General features: G+C 46.0%; 1 protein-coding gene across 1 annotated transcript in view; it reads right to left on the reverse strand.

Annotated features, from left to right (window-relative positions):
* The window catches only part of FANCD2 (FA complementation group D2), a 909,275-nt gene that overhangs the window by 757,335 nt on the left and 131,127 nt on the right, over nt 1–20,813 (reverse strand). Inside the window, exons 11-13 of the mRNA XM_078661284.1 lie at nt 14,364–14,468; nt 4,714–4,814; nt 3,739–3,850 (exon numbers count right to left, since the gene is read on the reverse strand). Coding sequence (XP_078517410.1) covers nt 3,739–3,850; nt 4,714–4,814; nt 14,364–14,468 — 318 coding nt within the window. The remainder of the gene's footprint in view (nt 1–3,738; nt 3,851–4,713; nt 4,815–14,363; nt 14,469–20,813) is intronic.

A 20,813-nucleotide genomic window follows, 5' to 3' on the forward strand; every position in this document is an offset into this window, starting at 1 on the left:
CAGTCTCAATTGCGTTCTATTGTACAGCTTGGCTGGACGTTACAAAATCTGCGTTCAGGCTATGTGCCATGGCGTTTAATCAACACAACGTCACTATTCTATATCTTTAACCTTACTGATAGACAAATCAGTATGGCCCAAAAGGGAGCTGATTATACAATCCTGAGCATTGAGAAACTTGAGAGATTACCAGTGACAATGTCAGAACGACCTGTCAGTGAATGGATAATACATGGGATAATAAATATTCCAATTTCAACCTTCAGGTTTCAATACTGCCAAAAATATATACAGGCTGGCATGTACGAGAAATTGGGAAAGGGGTACATTAAAACAACATGGAACTTGCCCTATTCACATGCATGTGTCAGTAATAAAGGACAGAAAGTGTTTCTTAGTGGCAATAATTGTGCAATGTCACTAAGCGGTACACTTCTGTGTAACGGAATTAGTTTGCACGGAGCCTGTGAAGGGAACTCAAATAACCTTTCATGTCACCAGCAAGGCGCACCTGCAACAGAGATTGAACCATTCTTTCAAAGACTCTATAATGGGAGTTACATTCTAATTGTAGATCGCAGATGTTGTAGTCTTATGCCCGGGACTCCTTATCTCGTAACTACGACTGCGAAGGTCAAGTGCTGTGGACACTCATTGTTCCCCAGCTCCTTTCCAGACAGGGAGGCAAGGGCATGGCCCAACTTGAAAATTACTTCTATTCGAATAGATACTTTAAGCAGAATGAAAACAGTGCTTCTTCAGACGCCGACTAGGCTCACGTCATCAAAAGAAACGTATGATCTACAAGTCGCAAGGACGACTGCAGAGATACATTCATTGTTATCAACTAATTCCCCCATACATTTCGCAGAAATCCTGAATGAAATCTTAAATATTTCTGATACCAGTGGGAAACCATGTCACAGACAAAACACCTGCGACAAGGGAAGAAACAATCCTAGCCATTGGATACCGGGACCGGATATCAAGAATCCTGGGATTATCCCGGCTTAGAGACCTGAACATGACTTGGTTTCTATCATTTCGACCTATGTGGCAACGATGTGTTTTACCTGTATTAAGGTGCCTGCTATGCGGAGAAGAATGCGTGTTAGACACCTGTCTGACGCTACAATCGGATGCGCCAATGGATGCAGAAACATTGTTGAGTCCTATCAAGGCTCACGCTTTGTGCTGCCCTCAAAGGCTACCAATCCTGATGACGGCATTCGTGGAAGCTTCACCACTACGATTAAGGGGTAGTGAAGTACAAGATGAAAGCAGCATCGATCAGGTACGACCTTCTGTCAGCAATCCAAATCAGAATGTCAATGGAGACAATCATGCGCACGAATGCATGGTTACACCTATTTCCGAGTTAGTGGAACTCTCCCAGGAAGCTGTTGACAGCTTTTTCGAAAGCCTAAATGATATGATGTTCTCACCAGAGCAGAAATAGAGACTTTTGAGCAAGCTCGCACACGGCGTTCCCTGAATTTGGCCTTCAACTTTAATAATAGAGTCACATGAACAATTTTCCCTCCAGTTCACGGACAGCAATTTTTTCAGCAGCCCCAAATTATTTTTTACAATTTTTCGGGACACTGATCTTCTGCTTAAAGTAAGAAACTATTCCTAGAGAACTAAGATTTCTATTTTTAGACAGCTTATAGACATTAGCTGCCCGCTGGTATGTTCATTGTTATTATATTCTGTGATGAAGTGGTCTCGAACCTTTTTTTCTGTATTAAGAGCCATTTCATGTGTAATTCTCATATACCAAATAGCAATAATGTATACAAATGCGTTATTACTTTAGCATTATTCTACAGCTTGAGTGCATACTATACATATGACTGCATTTTTTCCGTATATTTGAAAATTTCAAAATGCATTTATGTATTTTGGGGTGGTAAGGTATACACAATACTCTATAATATATTGTACTATGTTTTACTATGCATAGATTAGTAAATATGACCATAGTTAGCGTGGAGTGGGTGTGATGTATTCCTATAGGTTCTGAATCGATCCCCCTATTCCTGACCCTATTCTGGTTAACAAACCAACAAGTTAACTAGCAGTCAGCCCATGAGGCAGCAAACCCCCATGATGCAGATACCGTTATCTGACGAAGCCACACTACGGCACAGGAACGTGTTATCTGATTAGGTCATAACGCTTGTGATCTAATTAGACAAGCGATATTCCTCCAGCCCCTGATAAGGCATACGGAGTTCTCAAAACAAATCAAACCTATGACAACCTGGAAAAACCCTGCGGCCATTGTTTTGATTTCACCGAGAACTTCAGCAAAAGAATGTGCTAACGACCTGGTCGTATGACATCCTTATTGACGTATCTATGTCCATCCTTACGTCAATCTCGGCACCTTAAAGGTATAAATATTACCGATATTGCCCTATGCAAACACACGCGGTGGTGACGATACGGAGCAGCCATACTTGCCGAAGCCCAGAGCAGAGCAGACCCCGCTGGCGCAGCCCCGCCTTCCTGACGCGCTGAGAACGAGACGCGCTGCTTTCTCCTGCCGAGAAATCCAGCACCGGCGTTTCCGGGTAGCCCTCGCAGGCAGCCTGGAATATCGAGAGCAGAGAAGAGAGATACCATCCCTCATTCATCCTAACTTCCAGGTACAGAACTGAATAACCCCTCACAGAGAATTCTTTAGTCAGTCACTTGGCAAAAACAAACTTAACTTAAACTGTAACTTTCTATTCCTGCCCACGTATTAGGCTTAGGTCAGGTACACGGGGTAGGCGTATTTAGAAACACCAGTTGAGTACGTTTAGTCAAATGTATATGTGTATGTAATATATTTTATTCATTTTAAACCTTCATATGGCTTAGAAACCATATCAATGTTTTTACAGTATTATTTTATACTTCTGCTTTTAATGTATGCACTTTACTTAACTATAAGTTTTGCAATAATATCGATCCATTTCTCTTGTACGAGAAAAGAGACTGATCAATAAATAACATCTTTTATTGAACACGCCCGTCTCTTCCTTTTCTCTACAATCTGATGAGACTAAGAATGCACGTACTGACTGAGTAAAATAAATTGCCTTTTGTTCACACGACTCTCGAGATACACTCTTGATTAGGGGAGAGCAAAGTTGTCATGTTCTATGGTTGTCAGAAACTAAATCCCTTCTTGTCTAATCAGGGAAGTTAATTCCTTCCTGAACATTCGAGAAAGTTTCTAGTGAACTCTGAGCTAGCTGGCAAACCCAAAACTTTAAGTCTAATATCGACAGTAGTAGACCTAGTTAACGTCTGGTCTAGGCCTATACTATTGAAGGTATTATTCCAATGCGCAGAGCCTATTGGGATAATAGGAACTACACTACAGTATCTCTTTTAGTAATTAAGATTGGCAGCTTAAGGTTTCCGATATGACCGTGTATAAATTATCGCCATAATATATTCCAATAGTAGTACTGAATAGATTAAGGGGGGCAGAGAGGAGAAGATCATTGAAGGGACTGACTCATATTGATGGTTGATGATTATATGTATATGCAAGATGAATACATGAAACCAATAAAATTCGTTTAAAAAAAAAATCATTGAACCTTCAGCACTTTATGAGCTGTGTGGTCAATATCGGTGCTTGCCTAGGGAGGTTCACCGTTTCTACTTCATTCCTAGAAATGCAGGGCCTAAAATATAGCTGACTATTTTACATCCATCTTACTACCATCAGATTACCTTAGTCCACGCTTCTGCTGTTGTTTTCTGAAATCTAACTGCTGCCTTTATCACATCCAACAACAGAGATATACAGTCCTGGCTGCTGCTGTTAGTATGGTTAGCAGATGACCTAAAAATGGAGAAAACATTAAAAAAAAATCACTCCAATTGCAAAACACGAGTGTTTCATTAAAATTATATTCGTGTCTATTTACACATTACGTTAAACCTTTTTAAAATTAAAAAAATTGCATAAAATAGCCATACATTATGAGTCTTAGAATGTCTTAGAACACCGCACACAGAATCCTTAGTCCACTAGCTCCTTCAGATCACGTAAAATCTACACACTTGCAGCATACCTATGTATGCAGATTTTATCATTTTGGTCCACATAGCGGGCATTGAATTTTATTGCATACTGTAGAATTTTGTATAATACTTTCCTATCGCTATAAATCCTCCATGCACTTTGCACATGAACAACTCTCCTTAGCCATGTTCTTTAACATATGCACACTTTTCCCCCTCATTACTCTTACATTTAAATCCATTGCATTCCTAACAGGAAACAAGAAGCAGGGAACAAATGCAAAGGACCTGGGTGAGGAAACTGCCTGTTAAGAATAGATTAGCTGAATCTGTTATTAAACTTTGGACTAGCGCCCAGAGGCTATTGGAGAAAGAAAGGATAAAATGACTCCATTCCAACTGCTGTATTTACTTTCCTCTCCTCCACGGCAGTAAAACAAACGTAACTTAAATATTCTATTTTCTGACACAGGAGTAAACTAAAGCAGAACCACTGTAAATTTTGTGTTTTCTTAACTGCAAACTGAACAAGGCAAATTGATGCTGAAAAGTAATTTCTTTGCTAATGTTAGTGACAGAGAGTAAACAAAAAAAGTAACTTGGAGAAAATGTCTCATTTGTTTTTACTCAAATATATTTGTAATTGCAGATTAAGCCAAATAATCTTGCCAGGTGACCTACCCGGCTTTCATCCTGCTTTTCATTTTATTTTGGGAAGCTTGCACCTGTTGTGGCAAGACGCATGATTCCAAGTCCAGCTTTTTGCGCAGCTCAGAAATTACCTGCACAAGAATGAACATGCAATTTTGCTTAAAGAAGAAGTGTGACATTATTTAAAGAACAAAGAATTAGCATTTCTAGAGTGCACAACAAGTAAAATCAGATAAAAGAAAAATAAATGTTTTAGATAAATCTTTCATATATAGCAATGCAGGTAAATAAACATGCAGGGATGTCACGTGTGCCTAGTGTGTACTGAACAAATGTAGAACTTGCGTGCATGACAACTAGTTTTGTACCTCTAACTAAAAATCTCCTAAAACTGATATTTTGCAAAAGTCTGTCGCTTTGGAATCTTAATCACATGTTCATTTAATGTTTTGCAGTGTTTGATGCAAGGCAGGAATTCATGTTTTGTGTTCTTTAGACTCACTCGTTTTTAATCATCAAGGCCTGCATGGATGAAGATTCAGAAAAGGGGGTGGTGATGGACAGAGCATCTGAATTAAACAGAACACTCATACCCAGTCAAAAGATCAGGGCTTGATCTATCACCGTTTTTTAGCTCACTGCACCATCCCAGTTCAGAACCTGGCTACATGCAAATTAGTCTGTCCCTGGCCCAGTGCATCATGGGAACAGGGCAGACCAAACTACCAAGCCAATTCTTTACTGGAAAGGAAACAAGCTTCCGGGGACCAGTTTCTGGCATTGCAGCCGTCTTCGGCCCGGCTTGCTTGAATCCTGATGGTGCAGTGAGCAAGGGACTCATGTCTGAGCATACCCTGCCACTCCTATAGTGGCCAAAACGATTCAGAAAAGGGGGTGGTGATGGACAGAGCATCTGAATTAAACAGAACACTCATACCCAGTCAAAAGATCAGGGCTTGATCCATCACCGTTTTTTAGCTCACTGCACCATCCCAGTTCAGAACCTGGCTACATGCAAATTAGTCTGTCCCTGGCCCAGTGCATCATGGGAACAGGGCAGACCAAACTACCAAGCCAATTCTTTACTGGAAAGGAAACAAGCTTCCGGGGACCGGTTTCTGGCATTGCAGCCGTCTTCGGCCCGGCTTGCTTGAATCCTGATGGTGCAGTGAGCAAGGGACTCATGTCTGAGCATACCCTGCCACTCCTATAGGGGCCAAAACGATTCAGAAAAGGGGGTGGTGATGGACAGAGCATCTGAATTAAACAGAACACTCATACCCAGTCAAAAGATCAGGGCTTGATCCATCACCGTTTTTTAGCTCACTGCACCATCCCAGTTCAGAACCTGGCTACATGCAAATTAGTCTGTCCCTGGCCCAGTGCATCATGGGAACAGGGCAGACCAAACTACCAAGACAATTCTTTACTGGAAAGGAAACAAGCTTCCGGGGACCGGTTTCTGGCATTGCAGCAGTCTTCGGCCCGGCTTGCTTGAATCCTGATGGTGCAGTGAGCAAGGGACTCATGTCTGAGCATACCCATTCAAGCAAGCCGGGCCGAAGACGGCAGTAATGCCAGAAACCAGTCCCCGGAAGCTTGTTTCCTTTCCAGTTAAGAATTGCCTTGGTAGTTTGGTCTGCCCTGTTCCCATGATGCACTGGGCCAGGGTCAGACTAATTTGCATGTAGCCAGGTTCTCAACTGGGATGGTGCAGTGAGCTAAAAAACGGTGATGGATCAAGCCCTGATCTTTTGACTGGGTAGGAGTGTTCTGCTTAATTCAGATACTCTGTCCATCACCACCCCCTTTTTGAATCGTTTTGGCCACCACAAGTGTGGAAGGGTATGCTCAGATGTGAGTCCCTTGCTCACTGCACCATCAGGATTCAAGCAAGCCGGGCCGAAGACGGCTGTAATGCCAGAAACCGGTCCCCGGAAGCTTGTTTCCTTTCCAGTAAAGAATTGGCTTGGTAGTTTGGTCTGCCCTGTTCCCATGATGCACTGGGCCAGGGTCAGACTAATTTGCATGTAGCCAGGTTCTGAACTGGGATGGTGCAGTGAGCTAAAAAACGGTGATGGATCAAGCCCTGATCTTTTGACTCGGTAGGAGTGTTCTGCTTAATTCAGATACTCTGTCCATCACCACCCCCTTTTTGAATCTGCATGGATGAAGGGCAGGAATATTGTGTGGGAAGTCAGTAGCACAACTATGGAATTCAGGACTAAGGTCTGCGGACATTTGTGCTGCAACAGAACATATGTTAAAAAGAGCTGGCTGACATGTAGGAGATCAAAGTGACACCACGGGTTAAATGAACACACACTCTCAATCACCTATTGCACAAGAAAGCAATACCTGGAGAAGTCTGGCATCCTTACGACCTCTTCCAATTGAAAAAGTAAATTAGGGTTGGGAGTGGTTGGTTGAAGAGCATTAAGCAGCTGAATGATTCTACAGTCTCAGCTATGCTGATCATCCTATTAGAGAATGTACAAAGAGGTGGAATGCACATTGATGAGCGACGTCTCTCACTACTGGGCCTAAAACTAAAGGCTGGCCTCCAAGAGTAGAATGTGTCTGAAAACCATGCAATTACAGCCATAGCCACTTTATTTATAGCTACTGATGTTTAGAGGATCCAAAGAGGTTTTTTTTAGCAGTAGCATCTGCAAATAGTTCTTTAATGAGCCCAGAGCAAAAAGCAGTTGATGAAATGGTCTATGAAAGGAAGTTCAAACGTTTGTTAATATTTCAGCTTCACAGGTCTAGGGCAGTGTTGGAAACGTAACCATTAATTTTTCCCGCTGTCAAAATTCAAACTACACAATTTTCCTCTCCAGAAAATAATTTAGTTATTTTATTAAGAAAAATGAGAGAAAAAAAGATGGCATTGTCTCCCATGCTAGAAGGGAGCACTGGCTTAATTCCTGCACTTGAAGCACAACCACAGTGACTTCACTGGAGCCATTTAGTACTCACTCCACCTCAACAACGTCAGATCCTGGTAAATGTCTTCTGTGCCCTTCGAGGCAGAGACAAGGAATGAAGGGAAAACTTAAGGGAGTCTGAGCAACAATCTGAATTGGAACCTTGTTGGTGGTGGCCTATGACTGTCCATCAGAACAGTGAGTTGTGTGGGACCTGTGAGGAATCTGCAAGTAGATAGAGTATCCAAGAGAAAGAATGTTACCCCTCCCAGGTAATGATCTGAAAGAATAGTCACAGAAGGAAATCCTGGAGTAACAAGTATGCAAAATGGTCATCCCTTCTAATGCTTGGTGAAGGTATGAAGGAACGTGCATGTTGCTGCACGACAGATCTCAGACACAGGAAAACTAGTGGCCAGTGCTGAGTTGTAAGACTTCATCACGGTGGAATGGGTCAGGATTTCCTATGGCGGCTCCTCCTTTGCAAAGGCATAGCACATATTTATACAATATATTATATATCAGGATAATGTCCTCATTCGTTCTCCCTTGCATTTTTTGCTGTCTGTGTATCATAGAAAGAGCTGGTCTTCAAACCTGGTCTCTTTGGTACAGTTGATGTAAAAACTAACTGCTGTTCTGGGATCCAAATGGTGTAACTTCTCCTCTTTATTGGTAGGATGACAGGGCGAAAAGTATGTAGGAAGGGTCATTGATTGACCGAGATTGCTTTAGTTCCGAGGACCAGCTTGACTGGGAAGAAGCATGTGTATGACAGGAGGACGCTCAATGCTTGCAACTCACTGACAGCCTTGCAGAGGTAATAGCCGCAAAAAAACTTTTAAACTTCAACAATCTCCACTGAGCACTACGGAGCGGCTCAAAAGGAGCATGCATCAAAAAAATCAAAACAAGGTTCAAGTCCCATTAGGGCATGATAAATGGAATTGGTGGAAATACCTTTGTCAATCTCTTTAAAAACCTCATCAGGGATGGCTGGTCTGAAAGTAGAGAAACAAAGCCAAGGCTGAAAAGTATCCCTTGACGATGCCCACTGCGCAGTCCTGCTAGGCCAGTGAGAGCACAAAGCTGAGGACTTCCAACAGGCAAACCTTAAGCAGATCACCATTCTGCTTCATACACCATCCAACAAATCTGTTTTACCTTCACAACAGACTGACTTGGTGAAGGGACAACAAGCTGACAGCATTACATTTACCATCTCCACTGGCAGCTGAAAGGAGCACATGAACCCCCACTACATTATCAGACATTAAGGTGGAGGCTCTGGAAATTGGAAACCAGTACCTGCCGCTCCAAATTTGAGAGGAGGTACATCTACAGAGGAAGACAGAGTGGAGGCACAGGAGGGCTGCCTGCCACATCAATCAATCAATCAATCAATCATTACATTTGTAAAGCGCGCTACCTACTTGTGAGGGTCTCAAGGCGCTGTGGGGGGTGGAGGGGGCTGCTACTGATCGAGAAGCCATGTCTTGAGAAGTCTTCTGAAGGCCAGCAGGTCCTGGGTCTGTCGTAGGCTGGTGGGGAGAGTGTTCCAGGTCTTGGCGGCGAGGTGGGAGAAGGATCTGCCGCCAGCCGTGGTTTTCCGGATGCTTGGAACTGTGGCGAGGGCGAGGCTGGCAGAGCGGAGGCTGCGGGTGGGGGTGTAGAAGCTGAGTCGGTTGTTGAGGTATGCTGGTCCGGCGTTGTGTAGGGCTTTGTGTACGTGGATGAGAAGTTTGAAGGTGATCCTGTTGTTGACGGGGAGCCAGTGCAGGCCTCTCAGGTGGGGTGTGATGTTGCAGCGTCGGGGACGTCGAGGATCAGTCGTGCCGAGGCGTTCTGGATGCGTTGCAACCATCTCAGGAGCTTGGTTGTTGTTCCTGCGTAGAGGGCGTTCCCGTAGTCCAGTCTGCTGGTGACGAGAGTCTGGGAGACGGTCTTCCTCGTGTCAGAGGGGATCCATTTGAAGATCCTATGGAGCATTCGGAGGGTGTTGAAGCAGGAAGCAGAGACGGCGTTGACCTGCTTGGTCATGGAGAGGGCGGAGTCGAGGATGACCCCTAGGTTGCGTGCGTGGTCGGTAGGTTCTGGGGCTGATCCCAGCGATGTTGGCCAACAGGAGTCGTCCCAGGCTGAGGGGGTGGGGCCGAGGATGAGGACCTCCGTCTTGTCTAAATTCAGCTTCAGCCTGCTGTCTTTCATCCATTCGGCGACGGCCTTCATTCCTCTGTGGAGGTTGGCTTTGGCGGTGTGGGGGTCTTCGGTGAGGGATATGATCAGCTGGGTGTGGTCGGCGTAGGAGATGATGTTGAGGCTGTGTTGTCGTGCGACGTGGGCGAGTGGTTCCATGTAGATATTGAACAGTGTCGGGCTGAGGGATGATCCCTGTGGAACGCCGCAGATGATCTCTGTGGTTTTGGAGCGGAAGGGTGGGAGGCGGACGCTCTGGGTTCTGCCGAAGAGGAAGGATGCGGTCCAGGCCAGGGCCTTCTCTTGGATTCCGGCGTCGTGGAGGCGTGCTGTTAGGGTGCGGTGGCAGACCGTGTCGAAGGCTGCTGATAGGTCCAGAAGGATGAGGGTGGCTGTTTCTCCTTTTTCCATAAGGATCCTTATGTCGTCGGTGGCGGCGATGAGTGCAGTCTGTGTCTCGGTCCTGGCGAGTCTTCCTTAGAACTCAAGGAAGCAAAGGTATGATACAGAACCATGTACTGAAGCACAAAGTTCCACCTCAATCAATTCTTCCTCCCACCCCACTCTCCCAAAAGTTCACAGCAAATCATACTGGAGGACACAGACTGTGGAAAATGGGCATTGTCGCGACATGGCAAAGACATTCAACTGAGAGGTGCCCCGCAGGGCAAAGGTGTGGTGTCTACCTTTGGATGGAGACGGCACTCGTGATCAGCAAGATTACACCAACTGAGACTGTTGGCCTCGTTATCTGGAGTGTCAGTCACATGGCTGGCAACTGAATAGATCCCATGCTGGTGAGTCCAAACCCAGTCTCAAGAGGGAGTTAGAGATCCTGCCCTCCCACAGGCCACTCATGCCCCGTTAAGGGAAAGCATAAGCGGAAATGCAGGTGGTGAAGGAAGAGGATGAAGGTTGCTGGGTCTGATGGGCCCCATCTTTGACTCTGCTTTTGTAATGCCAGAGCAGCTGATTTTGTTGAGGCTGGCAGGGCTAATGCTATCAGAAATTGAAACCCCTTGAGACTCTTCAAAACATCTGAAATTGTCATTAGCCTCTAGTCGGAGACTGGAGTCCCGAAGATTGGATTGTCCCTTTTGGTGTCAAGCAGTATGGTAACAAATTATGGCAGAGTTCTCCTTATATCAGCCATCTGGCAAGAACCTTCTTGATTACATTGGTGTGTATATTATATCAGGGTATGAATGCTAGCAATGTTCTGGTTTTGCCACCTTTTGGCAAATCTACATACAGGGACTGGAAGTGGCAGGAGATGGTTGTTTCAGGGTTGGAATGACTTGCGAGACTGTGCATACTCACAATCTAACATGTTTAAGGGTGTTCACCAACTCCTCCCCAATTTCCACTATGGAAAGGCCTGGAAATGTTCTCCTGACAAAGGTCATTGGATGACCGGAATTACACTGATTCCCCTATAACCAGTAGTGGTGACAGAGCTCTAGGCAAGACGTTAGTACATTTATGGAACACCCAAAGAGAAGAACAGGGATGTAACATTTGCGGCAAGTTGGTTTTGAGCAACCTATCATCCAGTTACAGGAATACAGAGATTCCGGATCTCCTGAGATGAGTCACAACCACCACCTTTCCCTTGGTGAAGAACTGATGTGCCAATGTCAGTCTGAACAGGAGGACTGTGATCAGGTAGTGAGTGGACCCTACCACCAAGCACAGGTTCCTCCTATGCAACTGCCGATCAGTATGTGGAAATATGCATCCTGCAACTTGAGGGGGCACCATCCAGTACTCCACTCAAGTACCAAAAGACCCTGAGAAACAAATAGCCTTTAGATCTTTTCCTTGCAGAGGTAACAGTTCAACACCCTGAGGTCTATGATCAGATTAAGACCACCACCCTTCTTGGAAACCAGTAAGTACAGAGAAAACAAACCTTGCTTAATTTCATGCTGAGGCAGGGTTGACACCTCGAACTGCTGTATTCTCATATGGTCTTCTGGTTGAAGGGGATGTGGAGGAGGGATTTCTTTGATAAGTCCTCTGGAAGGGTAGAGCACACCCTCTTCTACAATGCTACTTTAAGGGAAAACTAAAGCGTCACTCCAGATGGTGAAATGAAGAGGAGGTGGAGGCTTGAAGAGTCTGATGGGCCCATCCTTTGCCTCAGCCTTTGTAATTTTAGAGCAGCTGATTTTTGTTACAGGGGAGCCTGGGAGGGCTGGCGCTGTAAGACTTTGAAACGCATCTAAAATCCTCAAAACAACCAAAACTGCTGGTTTTGAAAGCTCTCGCTCTCCCCACTTTAAATCCCTCAAAGGCACCATCAGCTTTGTTCTTCAAAAGCATTCACCATCAGAAGGTATATCCGTTAGTGTTGCTTGGATGCAACCAGAAAAGCCAGCTGACTTAAGCCAAGCATGACTCTGTAAGGTTTCTGAGGAGCCCATGACCCTGCACACTGAATCAGCAGTATCTAAGCCATCTTAACTTTGTGTCTAAAGTTATTCTGCCCGTAACAAAGTAACTCCGGAAAAAGTTCCTAGAGGGAGCCCAATAACTTTGGAGCTACCACTGCCACCATACCTCACCAAGCTTGGGAGTATATCCCCAGCAAACAATAGCTTTAAGTGAGCGAAAGACTCCGCGAAGAAATTGCCTAATGAGAATATTTTCTTCCCCACTTCTTCCAACTTCTTTGTTTACTTATCTGCTAGGGCAACGGAGAAGGAGCCAGGGTTTTGCTTTAAATAGGGTGAGGTCTGTATCACTAGACTGTCTGGAGAATAGCGGATCAACATAAAAGCGGGTTCTTCAAATGCAAGTCTGTATCTTCTTGATATAAGACAGTTTATTGCTGAGTCTGATTCAGCGTCCCCCCACGCAGTCTTTACTGGGTCCATGAACGTCTCGGAAAAATGCAACAGAAGTTCAGACTAAGCTGAAGACAATTGCAAGACCTTTGCCAGAATATCTGATCTGGTCTCTACATTGGGGAGAGAAAGTTTCAGCAAATTGGTAGCCTTTCTGATTACAGCATGAATATAGGCCACCTTCAGGAGGCCGGCCCGGAGGGACAGTCCATTTATATCTTGAGGGAGATATCCATTTCACTATATGGCATTTTGCAGAGCCAAACTGCCTGGAAGAGGTAGGTGGAAGTAAGTTGGCTGCTTCTCTTCTGTAATTGGTGTCTTGCTGATCAATGTCTGTGATCTGAATTGGATTGGACTCTGTGTCGAAGAGGTAATGTATAGACTTCCATTAGTATGGACGCAACGTATCAGGCTGCTACTCCCTATTCCTTTTCTTCTCCAAAATCCTCTCAGCGTCTCATTTAGACATCTGCAGGATAGCTTAGGACTTTGATACAGGCTGCTCTGCAAGTGGCATTGGAGACGGTGGCCTTGAGGTCAACATTTGAATCGGTGCCAGTGGGAGGTCACCGGCCAGCATCTCAGGGCTGGAACGGTTACAGTTGCCGCCATAGTTGTTTCCTGTGGAAAAGGGCGGGATGCATGAATAAGGACTAGCCGGCAAAACCCCAAGGGAAGTCCTGAAAGGTCACATGGGGCCAAGAAGCATGCCAGAGGGCACTGGCGCATGCCCGAACATCTTTATCATGGCACTGAGAAATAGAGCTGTATTGGCCCCAGCACTGGAATCCCCAGATATTCTGGGCCAGTGCCAAAATGACAATGCAGACAGAAAAGCAAGGAAAGGCCACTAGGGCTGGCACTGCTAGAAGATGTCCTCTATGCAGAGAGTCTATCATCACCGGATCAAAGGACGACTCCAGAGGAGGCAGGGAAACGTGTGGAGACTTACCTCTAGACTCCAGATACTGTTGAAGCGAATCCTCTCCATGCTTCCTCTTCTCGTGTTTCCTCGGTTCACTTTGTGCCCGGTTTTGGCCTTGGGGTGACGAGGACAAACTACTCGCACAACCAAGTCGCCACCCCAGGCAGGCGTAATTGGGGTCTGAAACAGACATTTTCCCATTACAGTCCCTACAGGGCTTAAATCCCTATAAGGTGATATCTCTAAGCACTGCACTCAGAAAAACGTTTTGAAACTTGGAATTTCTCCAAGAAAATCAGCAAAGTGATAGAAAATAAAGGAGAGTAATTCCAGTTCCATGCTGAAGGTCGCAGTAAAAATGGAACCGATGTTGGTACACTGGGGTGGGTGAATTATTGTGCCAGAAATGTCACCTTTGGCATTATTTCTGGCACCGAGATACACTCAAGTCCCCCGGCCTAACAGAACTTGAGAAAAGTTACCAGATCCACTTCTGGCACCTGGGGATATTAAATAGGTGATGAATCTGCTTGTAGAAATATGCACATGTAAAAATGAACATTTCCAATTTAATAAAGAAAAACAAGGAAAAGCTGTCAGGTCTCATTACTCAAATCTGAATTGTAAAAGGTATGTTTTATATTTCTATCATGGCATAGAGGATTCCCAAAGAAAAGAAAATAGCATGTAGAAGACCTTAACATCGCATATCAATACAACTTATTCATGTCTAGGACACCATCATTTTTGAAAATGTATATTTTCCTTGAAATTTACCTCTACAGTATCTGCTCCTGTAACTGCATGAAGTATAAATTTGACAATGACAGGTAAATCTTCAAGCTCTACTGCAGACAGAGTAGACATAACAGACTGACGAACCTATGAAAGAAAATCATTTTTTCAGCCGCAATAACCGGGTATTAAACAAATCCAATTAATTGTTTAGTGGTCAGTTATTATAGCAATACATACAACCGTCAGTGCACCGAAAAATCATCAGTCATTAAGTTTTCATGAATTAGCTTAGAGCCTGCATCTGACTTAAGCATTCTTAGTACCTTGTTGTCTTAACAATGACCATCATCAGGCTATAGCTATCAACATTAAAGTGTCCTTGTAGCAAGAATACTTTATCCACATACACATGAGGAGTACATTTACAGCATGTATCGGGGCGATATTTATACTGACACACCGGGGAGAGCCCGTTCTTTATTGGTTGCTATTCCTGTGGGCATCATTTTAAAAGTATCTGTGGATAAAAAGTTAAAGTGTTTTGCAGGTTTGCAGCTTTAAACAGCCTCCCCATAGGAAGGAGAGCAACTCCATGCACTACAGCTTTTCTTCTTGGAGCCTTTTCATGTGACAGCCATCGATTTGTTGTTATAGCAACATACAAAAAGAAGCAAAATATCTCCACAATGGGTAAAGGTGGGCAGCTTATATATGGTTGGTTTTGTGTGTTCCTGGCAGCATAATATTTCACCTAGACATGTTGACAGACCTTGATGGACTTCAGACTGCCAGGTCTGAATCTGGCTGAGGAGATTGTTGATTGACAGAAGTAAGTAGGTAAAGGCAGTACATTTCAAAAGCATGGGAAACCCAACTAGGCACTCAAATCTACCCAGTAGGCAAACCAGAGAAACAGGCACATGTTTGACGACAGGTGTGGTTCATTCAGGTCTCCTGGCTCTCTTTGGCCAGCAAAATGTGGTCCAGGGAGAACCACGGAAAGTGCAGGAACTACTTATGAATCAAATAGTTCAAGGATTGCAGCTAACTTCTTTGTTGCCTTTCACCTTGTTTTCCATATGCAGTAGGCAGAAGTAGATCAGCAAAATGTCATCAACTTGTGCCTCAATCTACTTGAGCCTCTCAATGTAATAGATAAATGCCCAGCCGTACTCATCAGATGTCCAGGAAGGTAGGCAGTGGAATTGAAACCATAGAACAAAATAGTTGGGAAAAAAACGTAGGCTTCCAGATATTACGTTATTTAGTCCCTGCCTCTCATCTTACGATATGCAATAGCAAGTTTAAAGTGTACAGGATCATCTGCACGAAGGCGGATTAGGGGCCATCACTACAAGATGAAATTCAGATAATAACTTGCACTTGCAGGTAGGTCCATGGCAGCTCCCTGCAGACTCATCAACTGTTATACCGCTAATTAATAAGGAGGCACAATACATAACACTCTATACCAAGAATATGTCACTCTGACGTTATACTATAAGGAGGGTCTCTAGTAAAGAGGACTCAAAAGACCAGCTGCCCTAAGATGATGGCAGTAGAGATTGTATGTAGCAGAACAACTGAAGCAAGTATGTGTGAACATTATACCACCAATTAACAATTATTAAATATATTGGGTCAGGCCAAGAAGGGCCATGAAGCACAATACCTAATGGAATGAGTCCAAAAAGAGAGGTAAATGAGGAAGCGGGGGAAGGGGCCTTTCCCTTCACCTATGAAATGTACTACTGCAATAAGGAGGAAGAAGCCAGTAAGCCAACAAAAATCAGTCCAGGTCTTTTCAGGACATTACGTGGCATAAACAGTCCAATGTAATTCATAGGAGTTCCTTAAAAGCCATTTAAACAAAGTCAAAATTCCCCAAGGTAAAATCAACATGACTCAACAACTCAGACAATCTCAAAAAGATTAAACCCATAACCCAAGAAAACAAGCAAACAGCACTTAGCTAATCCCTTCAATAGAAATTTCCTACAGAATCGGTTTGTTGGTGTAAGAGTGAAAGTGTGCAAAAGATGACAAATTCCACTTCTCACGTATCTCCAAGAGAAGTCAATTAACTCGTCGCAGGAAGGTCAAAATGGGGCATAGCTTGGAGACCAATCACCAAAGAAAGTTTAAAAGCAGCAGCTGAACATATTATAAGAGGCAAACCCAAATGGCGCAATTGCACACCTCATCCACACTTATCTCTACGGCTAGGATAGATTCTTTACTAAATGGGTAGTGATTTAAATATGGTAACGCATCTGAAAACACTGACGTATTGATCTGAATGATGGGACTGTGTAGCAAAAAAGTGCCTGATGTAATATATCTATGGAACCCTTGAGTAAGTTAGAAATATGTCAGTTGCAGGACAACGAAAAATGCTACATGATTACGCGATGTTTTTATTAATGTCAATATATTAATGCAAAAATAGCTCCAGATGGTATATTGATTGCATTTTCATGTTAATACTATTTGATGCATGTGAAATTAATAACAGACGGCTTGGGGGGAGGAGCTTGGCGGGCATCCGAGATGGCCGCGTGAGCACAGCGCTCCTCGGACCCCCGCCACTCCCGGCATGATATCCTGAACATATCCTGACTTCTTACGAAGATTTGTATAGAGGACGCTGAGCTGATTGCCCTGGAACTTTTGAAATTTGATTTGGACCCGGGGTGCCGGAGTTACGGTGATTCGAACTTTAGGGCTCCGCCCTCGAGGTACGCCCGGGACTGGGTGAGGCTCTGTGGCCGTCTTGGAGTTGAACAACAGCGGCAGGGGGATTCGACTTGTGGGTCCCACTCTTAGGTTTCGGTTTCGTTTCTGCCTCAGACTGAGACATCTGGCAGGGGAGCCTGGCCTGGGCTGGGTCCGGGGCACGAGACGGCTGTCGGGCCTTTGGCTGGCTTATTCTCCTATCTGACTGGCCCTATACTTGTGGTACCCTAGCAGCAGCTCTTTGGTCCCGAAGCCCTGCTTTCCTGTGGCCATTCCATCGAGCCTGGTAATTCTCCTGGTGACGCAGTTCCAGCATGGCAGGCAGGGGGGACCGAGAGACTCGGAAGACCAAGACAGCCCTGCGTGGGGGCCCGGTCCAGTCTAACGTTATGGACCGTTACACCCATTCGAAGGGATCCCCCGGAGCCGCCCTGCCCGGATCAAGTACTGCTGACCACTTTGTGGACGCGTCAACGGAGCCGTCCTTGCAGGACATCATGGGTGCCATTTCTGGCATGAAGGAGACGATAGGCCAACAATATGAAACTTTGGCCCACAAAATCGACACCGTGGCCATTGATGTGACCTTGATTCGAGCCGACCTGTCGAAAACCAATGAGTAGGTGAAATCATTGGATCTCAAGTCATCCAGCCTCACGGCAGACGTCTCGGAGATACAGACGGAGATCGGCAACCTCCGTAGGGTGAACGATTTCATGACCCGGCGCTTGGAGGACTTTGAGAACAGGGCACGTCGCTGTAATGTGCGCGTGGTCGGAGTTCCGGAGAATCCAGAACCTCACTCTGTTGATCTCCTTGTTGAGGACTTGATCCAGAACTACCTCTCTCCGTCTGGTCTGAGTAAATTTTTCGCAGTGGAGCGTGCCCATCGTGTTCCGGGGGGCCAGGGTAAGCCAGGTGCCCCGCCGAGGCCTATTGTTGCGAAACTCTTCCATTATAGGGATCGGGACGCTATCCTGCAAGCATCACGTGTGAAGGGCCCGGTGGCCTTTGAGAACGCCACGGTGAACTTTTATCCGGACTTTTCTCAACAGGTCCAGAAACAGCGTATGGGCTTCCGTGGTGTCAAGAAACGTCTCCGAGACTTGGGGTTACGCTACGCTATGCTTTTTCCGACCAGGCTGCGCGTTGAGTACAATGACCGAACCCTCTTCTTTGATCGGCCTGATTCTGTGAATGACTGGCTGGACTCTCTGCCTGACCGACCTCCTGCGACTGAGTCCGCCGCCCACCCGGGTGACGCCGAGGGTGGTGTGGAGAGCTGAACAGTTCGTCTACGCCTGGGCCCTCGTATAGAGTAAACTCTTCAGGGATTCTATGCCTCAGTGCCTCTATTGTTTGTGTGTTTTCCTCATTATTTGTCTTGCTTGGGGTGGCGGGTGGGCCAGAGCCTTTCCTCCTCCGGGGTCTTTTTGTAGAATGGGGGTTCTTGGGCGACAGGCACACTGCATGTTGGGGTGGCTTTTTAGCATTTTGCAGGGGTGCAGGGTGGGTGTTGTTTTCTTGATTGTTGGGGGGTGGGTGGTTGGGACGTTTGATGTTTGTGTGTTATGTTCTCAAGGCGACTCAATCTTGCTTCTGCTGTTTTTTATGTCATGCTCATTGCAGAGGGGTTTCGGCTTTGCTGTGTGGGATGGGGGGTAGCGGGTTGAGGTTTGTTTCGTGGAATGTTAATGGTCTGGGAGATCGCATTAAGCGGAGTGTGGTGTTAAAATGTCTACGCCGTTTATCTCCAGATATTGTTTTTCTACAGGAGACTCATTTGGTGGGCAATACTTGTCAGGCGATGGATAGGTGGGGATATCGCCTTGCCGCACATTCGGGGTTTACCACGGGTTCCAGGGGGGTGGGTATCCTTGTTCGGGCTTCCCTCCCCCTAGCTATTGATGATGTGATCCTTGATGATCGGGGGCGTTATGCTGTCCTCGTGGGTCGTTATGAGGGTCGTACCCTCTCCTTGTTTACTGTTTACGTGCCCCCCGGCCTACAGACTTCTACCTTTTCCGATTTGGGCCGTGTGTTGTTAAACCTCCCTGATAGTACTCTCTTTATTGCAGGTGACTTTAACTCTGTGCTCTCCGGTCTACACGATCGTTACCCCCCTAGGGATACTCCTTCGGCCCAACAGTGGCTGGGTGGGTTTTTGGACACGTTTGGCTTGGTGGATTGCTGGAGGCTTCTGCATCCTACCCAGCTTCAATACACTTTCCATTCGGGGGCCCATGGGAGTCTGTCTAGACTGGATTATTTCCTGATGCCCGCGGCGCAGACGCCGGCGGTGCGTGAGATCAGACACCTCCCCCGGGGCATCTCCGACCATTCTCCGCTCTGGCTTTGTTTTGAGATTGGGGTGGAAGCGGCGGGCCGAGTGGCTCCTATTAACCCCTGGTACCTTATCTCCCCTGAGACCCGCAACCTTTTGACTAAGTCTTTGGATGCCTATTTTTTAGACAATGAGGGGTCTGTTTCCTCTGCGGTATCCCTGTGGGAGGCCTTTAAGACAGTGATTCGTGGGCAGGCCCTTTCCCTTATTGCTGAATCCAAGAAGGCTAGGAATCGGGAGGTGGTGGACCTTGAGAGAGAGATTGCGGAGAGGGAGGCCGCCTTAGAGTCGGATGTCACCTCTGATAAACTCCACGCCCTGGGTCTGAAACAATTTGCTTATAAGTCCTTGGTCACGGATGCGGCTAAACTGATGTTTCGGGAACAGCAGGGTCGTCTGTATGATGTGGGGGACAAAGCGGGTAAATTGTTGGCGTGGTTGGATAAGAAAGAGAGGGCGAATCGTGTGGTGCCTGTGATTCAGTCGTCGAATGGTGTCGAAGTGACGGACCCGGTTGGAATAGTTGAATGTTTTGCGGAGTATTTTCGTGTGGTTTATACCCCTGTGTCTGGACGGGATGTGGCTGACTCTCGCCTTTTGTTGCGCGATACAGCTTTGCCCACGGTTTCCGATTTAGACCGTGTCTCGTTGGAGTCCCCTTTTACTACGGATGAGATAGCGACTGCCATTCGTTCGCTCCGTTCGGGCAAGGCCTTGGGCCCGAATGGGTTGCCAATTGAGCTGTACAAGCTACGCCCTGACAGGGTAGCGCCCTATCTTCGTGCCATGTTTTTGGAGTCCCGGGATCGGGGTATTCTCCCGTATGACCAACGTCTGGCTACGATAGTCGTAATTCCCAAAGACGGGAAACCGCAGGACCTTTGTTCGTCTTATAGGCCCATTTCCCTGTTAAATGTTGAGCCTAAGGTCCTGGCTAAGCTCCTGGCGACCCGCCTACTGACGGTCATTAGTGGCTTGGTTCATCCGGATCAGTCTGGATTTATCCCGCATCGCAACACGGCTCTTAACCTACGTCGTCTCCACGGTGCTGTTGCGAGGGCGGGGCTTCTGACGGAGCCGGCCATTTTGGCCTCGTTAGACGCCTCGATGGCCTTTGACACTGTAGAGTGGCCCTATCTTTGGGCAGCTCTCGAAAAATTTGGTTTTGGACCTGAGTTTATTGGTTGGGTGAAGTTGTTGTACGTTGAACCCTTAGCGCAAGTAGTGGTGAACGGTAGAGTTTCTGCCCCCTTCTGCCTTGGTAGGGGGACCCGTCAGGGTTGCCCCTTGTCTCCATTGCTCTTCGCGCTTGCCTTGGAATCGTTGGCTGCGTGGCTTCGATGGGAGCCTTCACTCAAAGGGATCCGTTGGTCACCGGACTTTGAGGACCGCGTCTCACTTTACGCGGA

The sequence above is a fragment of the Lissotriton helveticus genome, chromosome 9 (genome assembly GCF_964261635.1).
Source record: "Lissotriton helveticus chromosome 9, aLisHel1.1, whole genome shotgun sequence".
Lineage (NCBI taxonomy): Eukaryota > Metazoa > Chordata > Amphibia > Caudata > Salamandridae > Lissotriton > Lissotriton helveticus.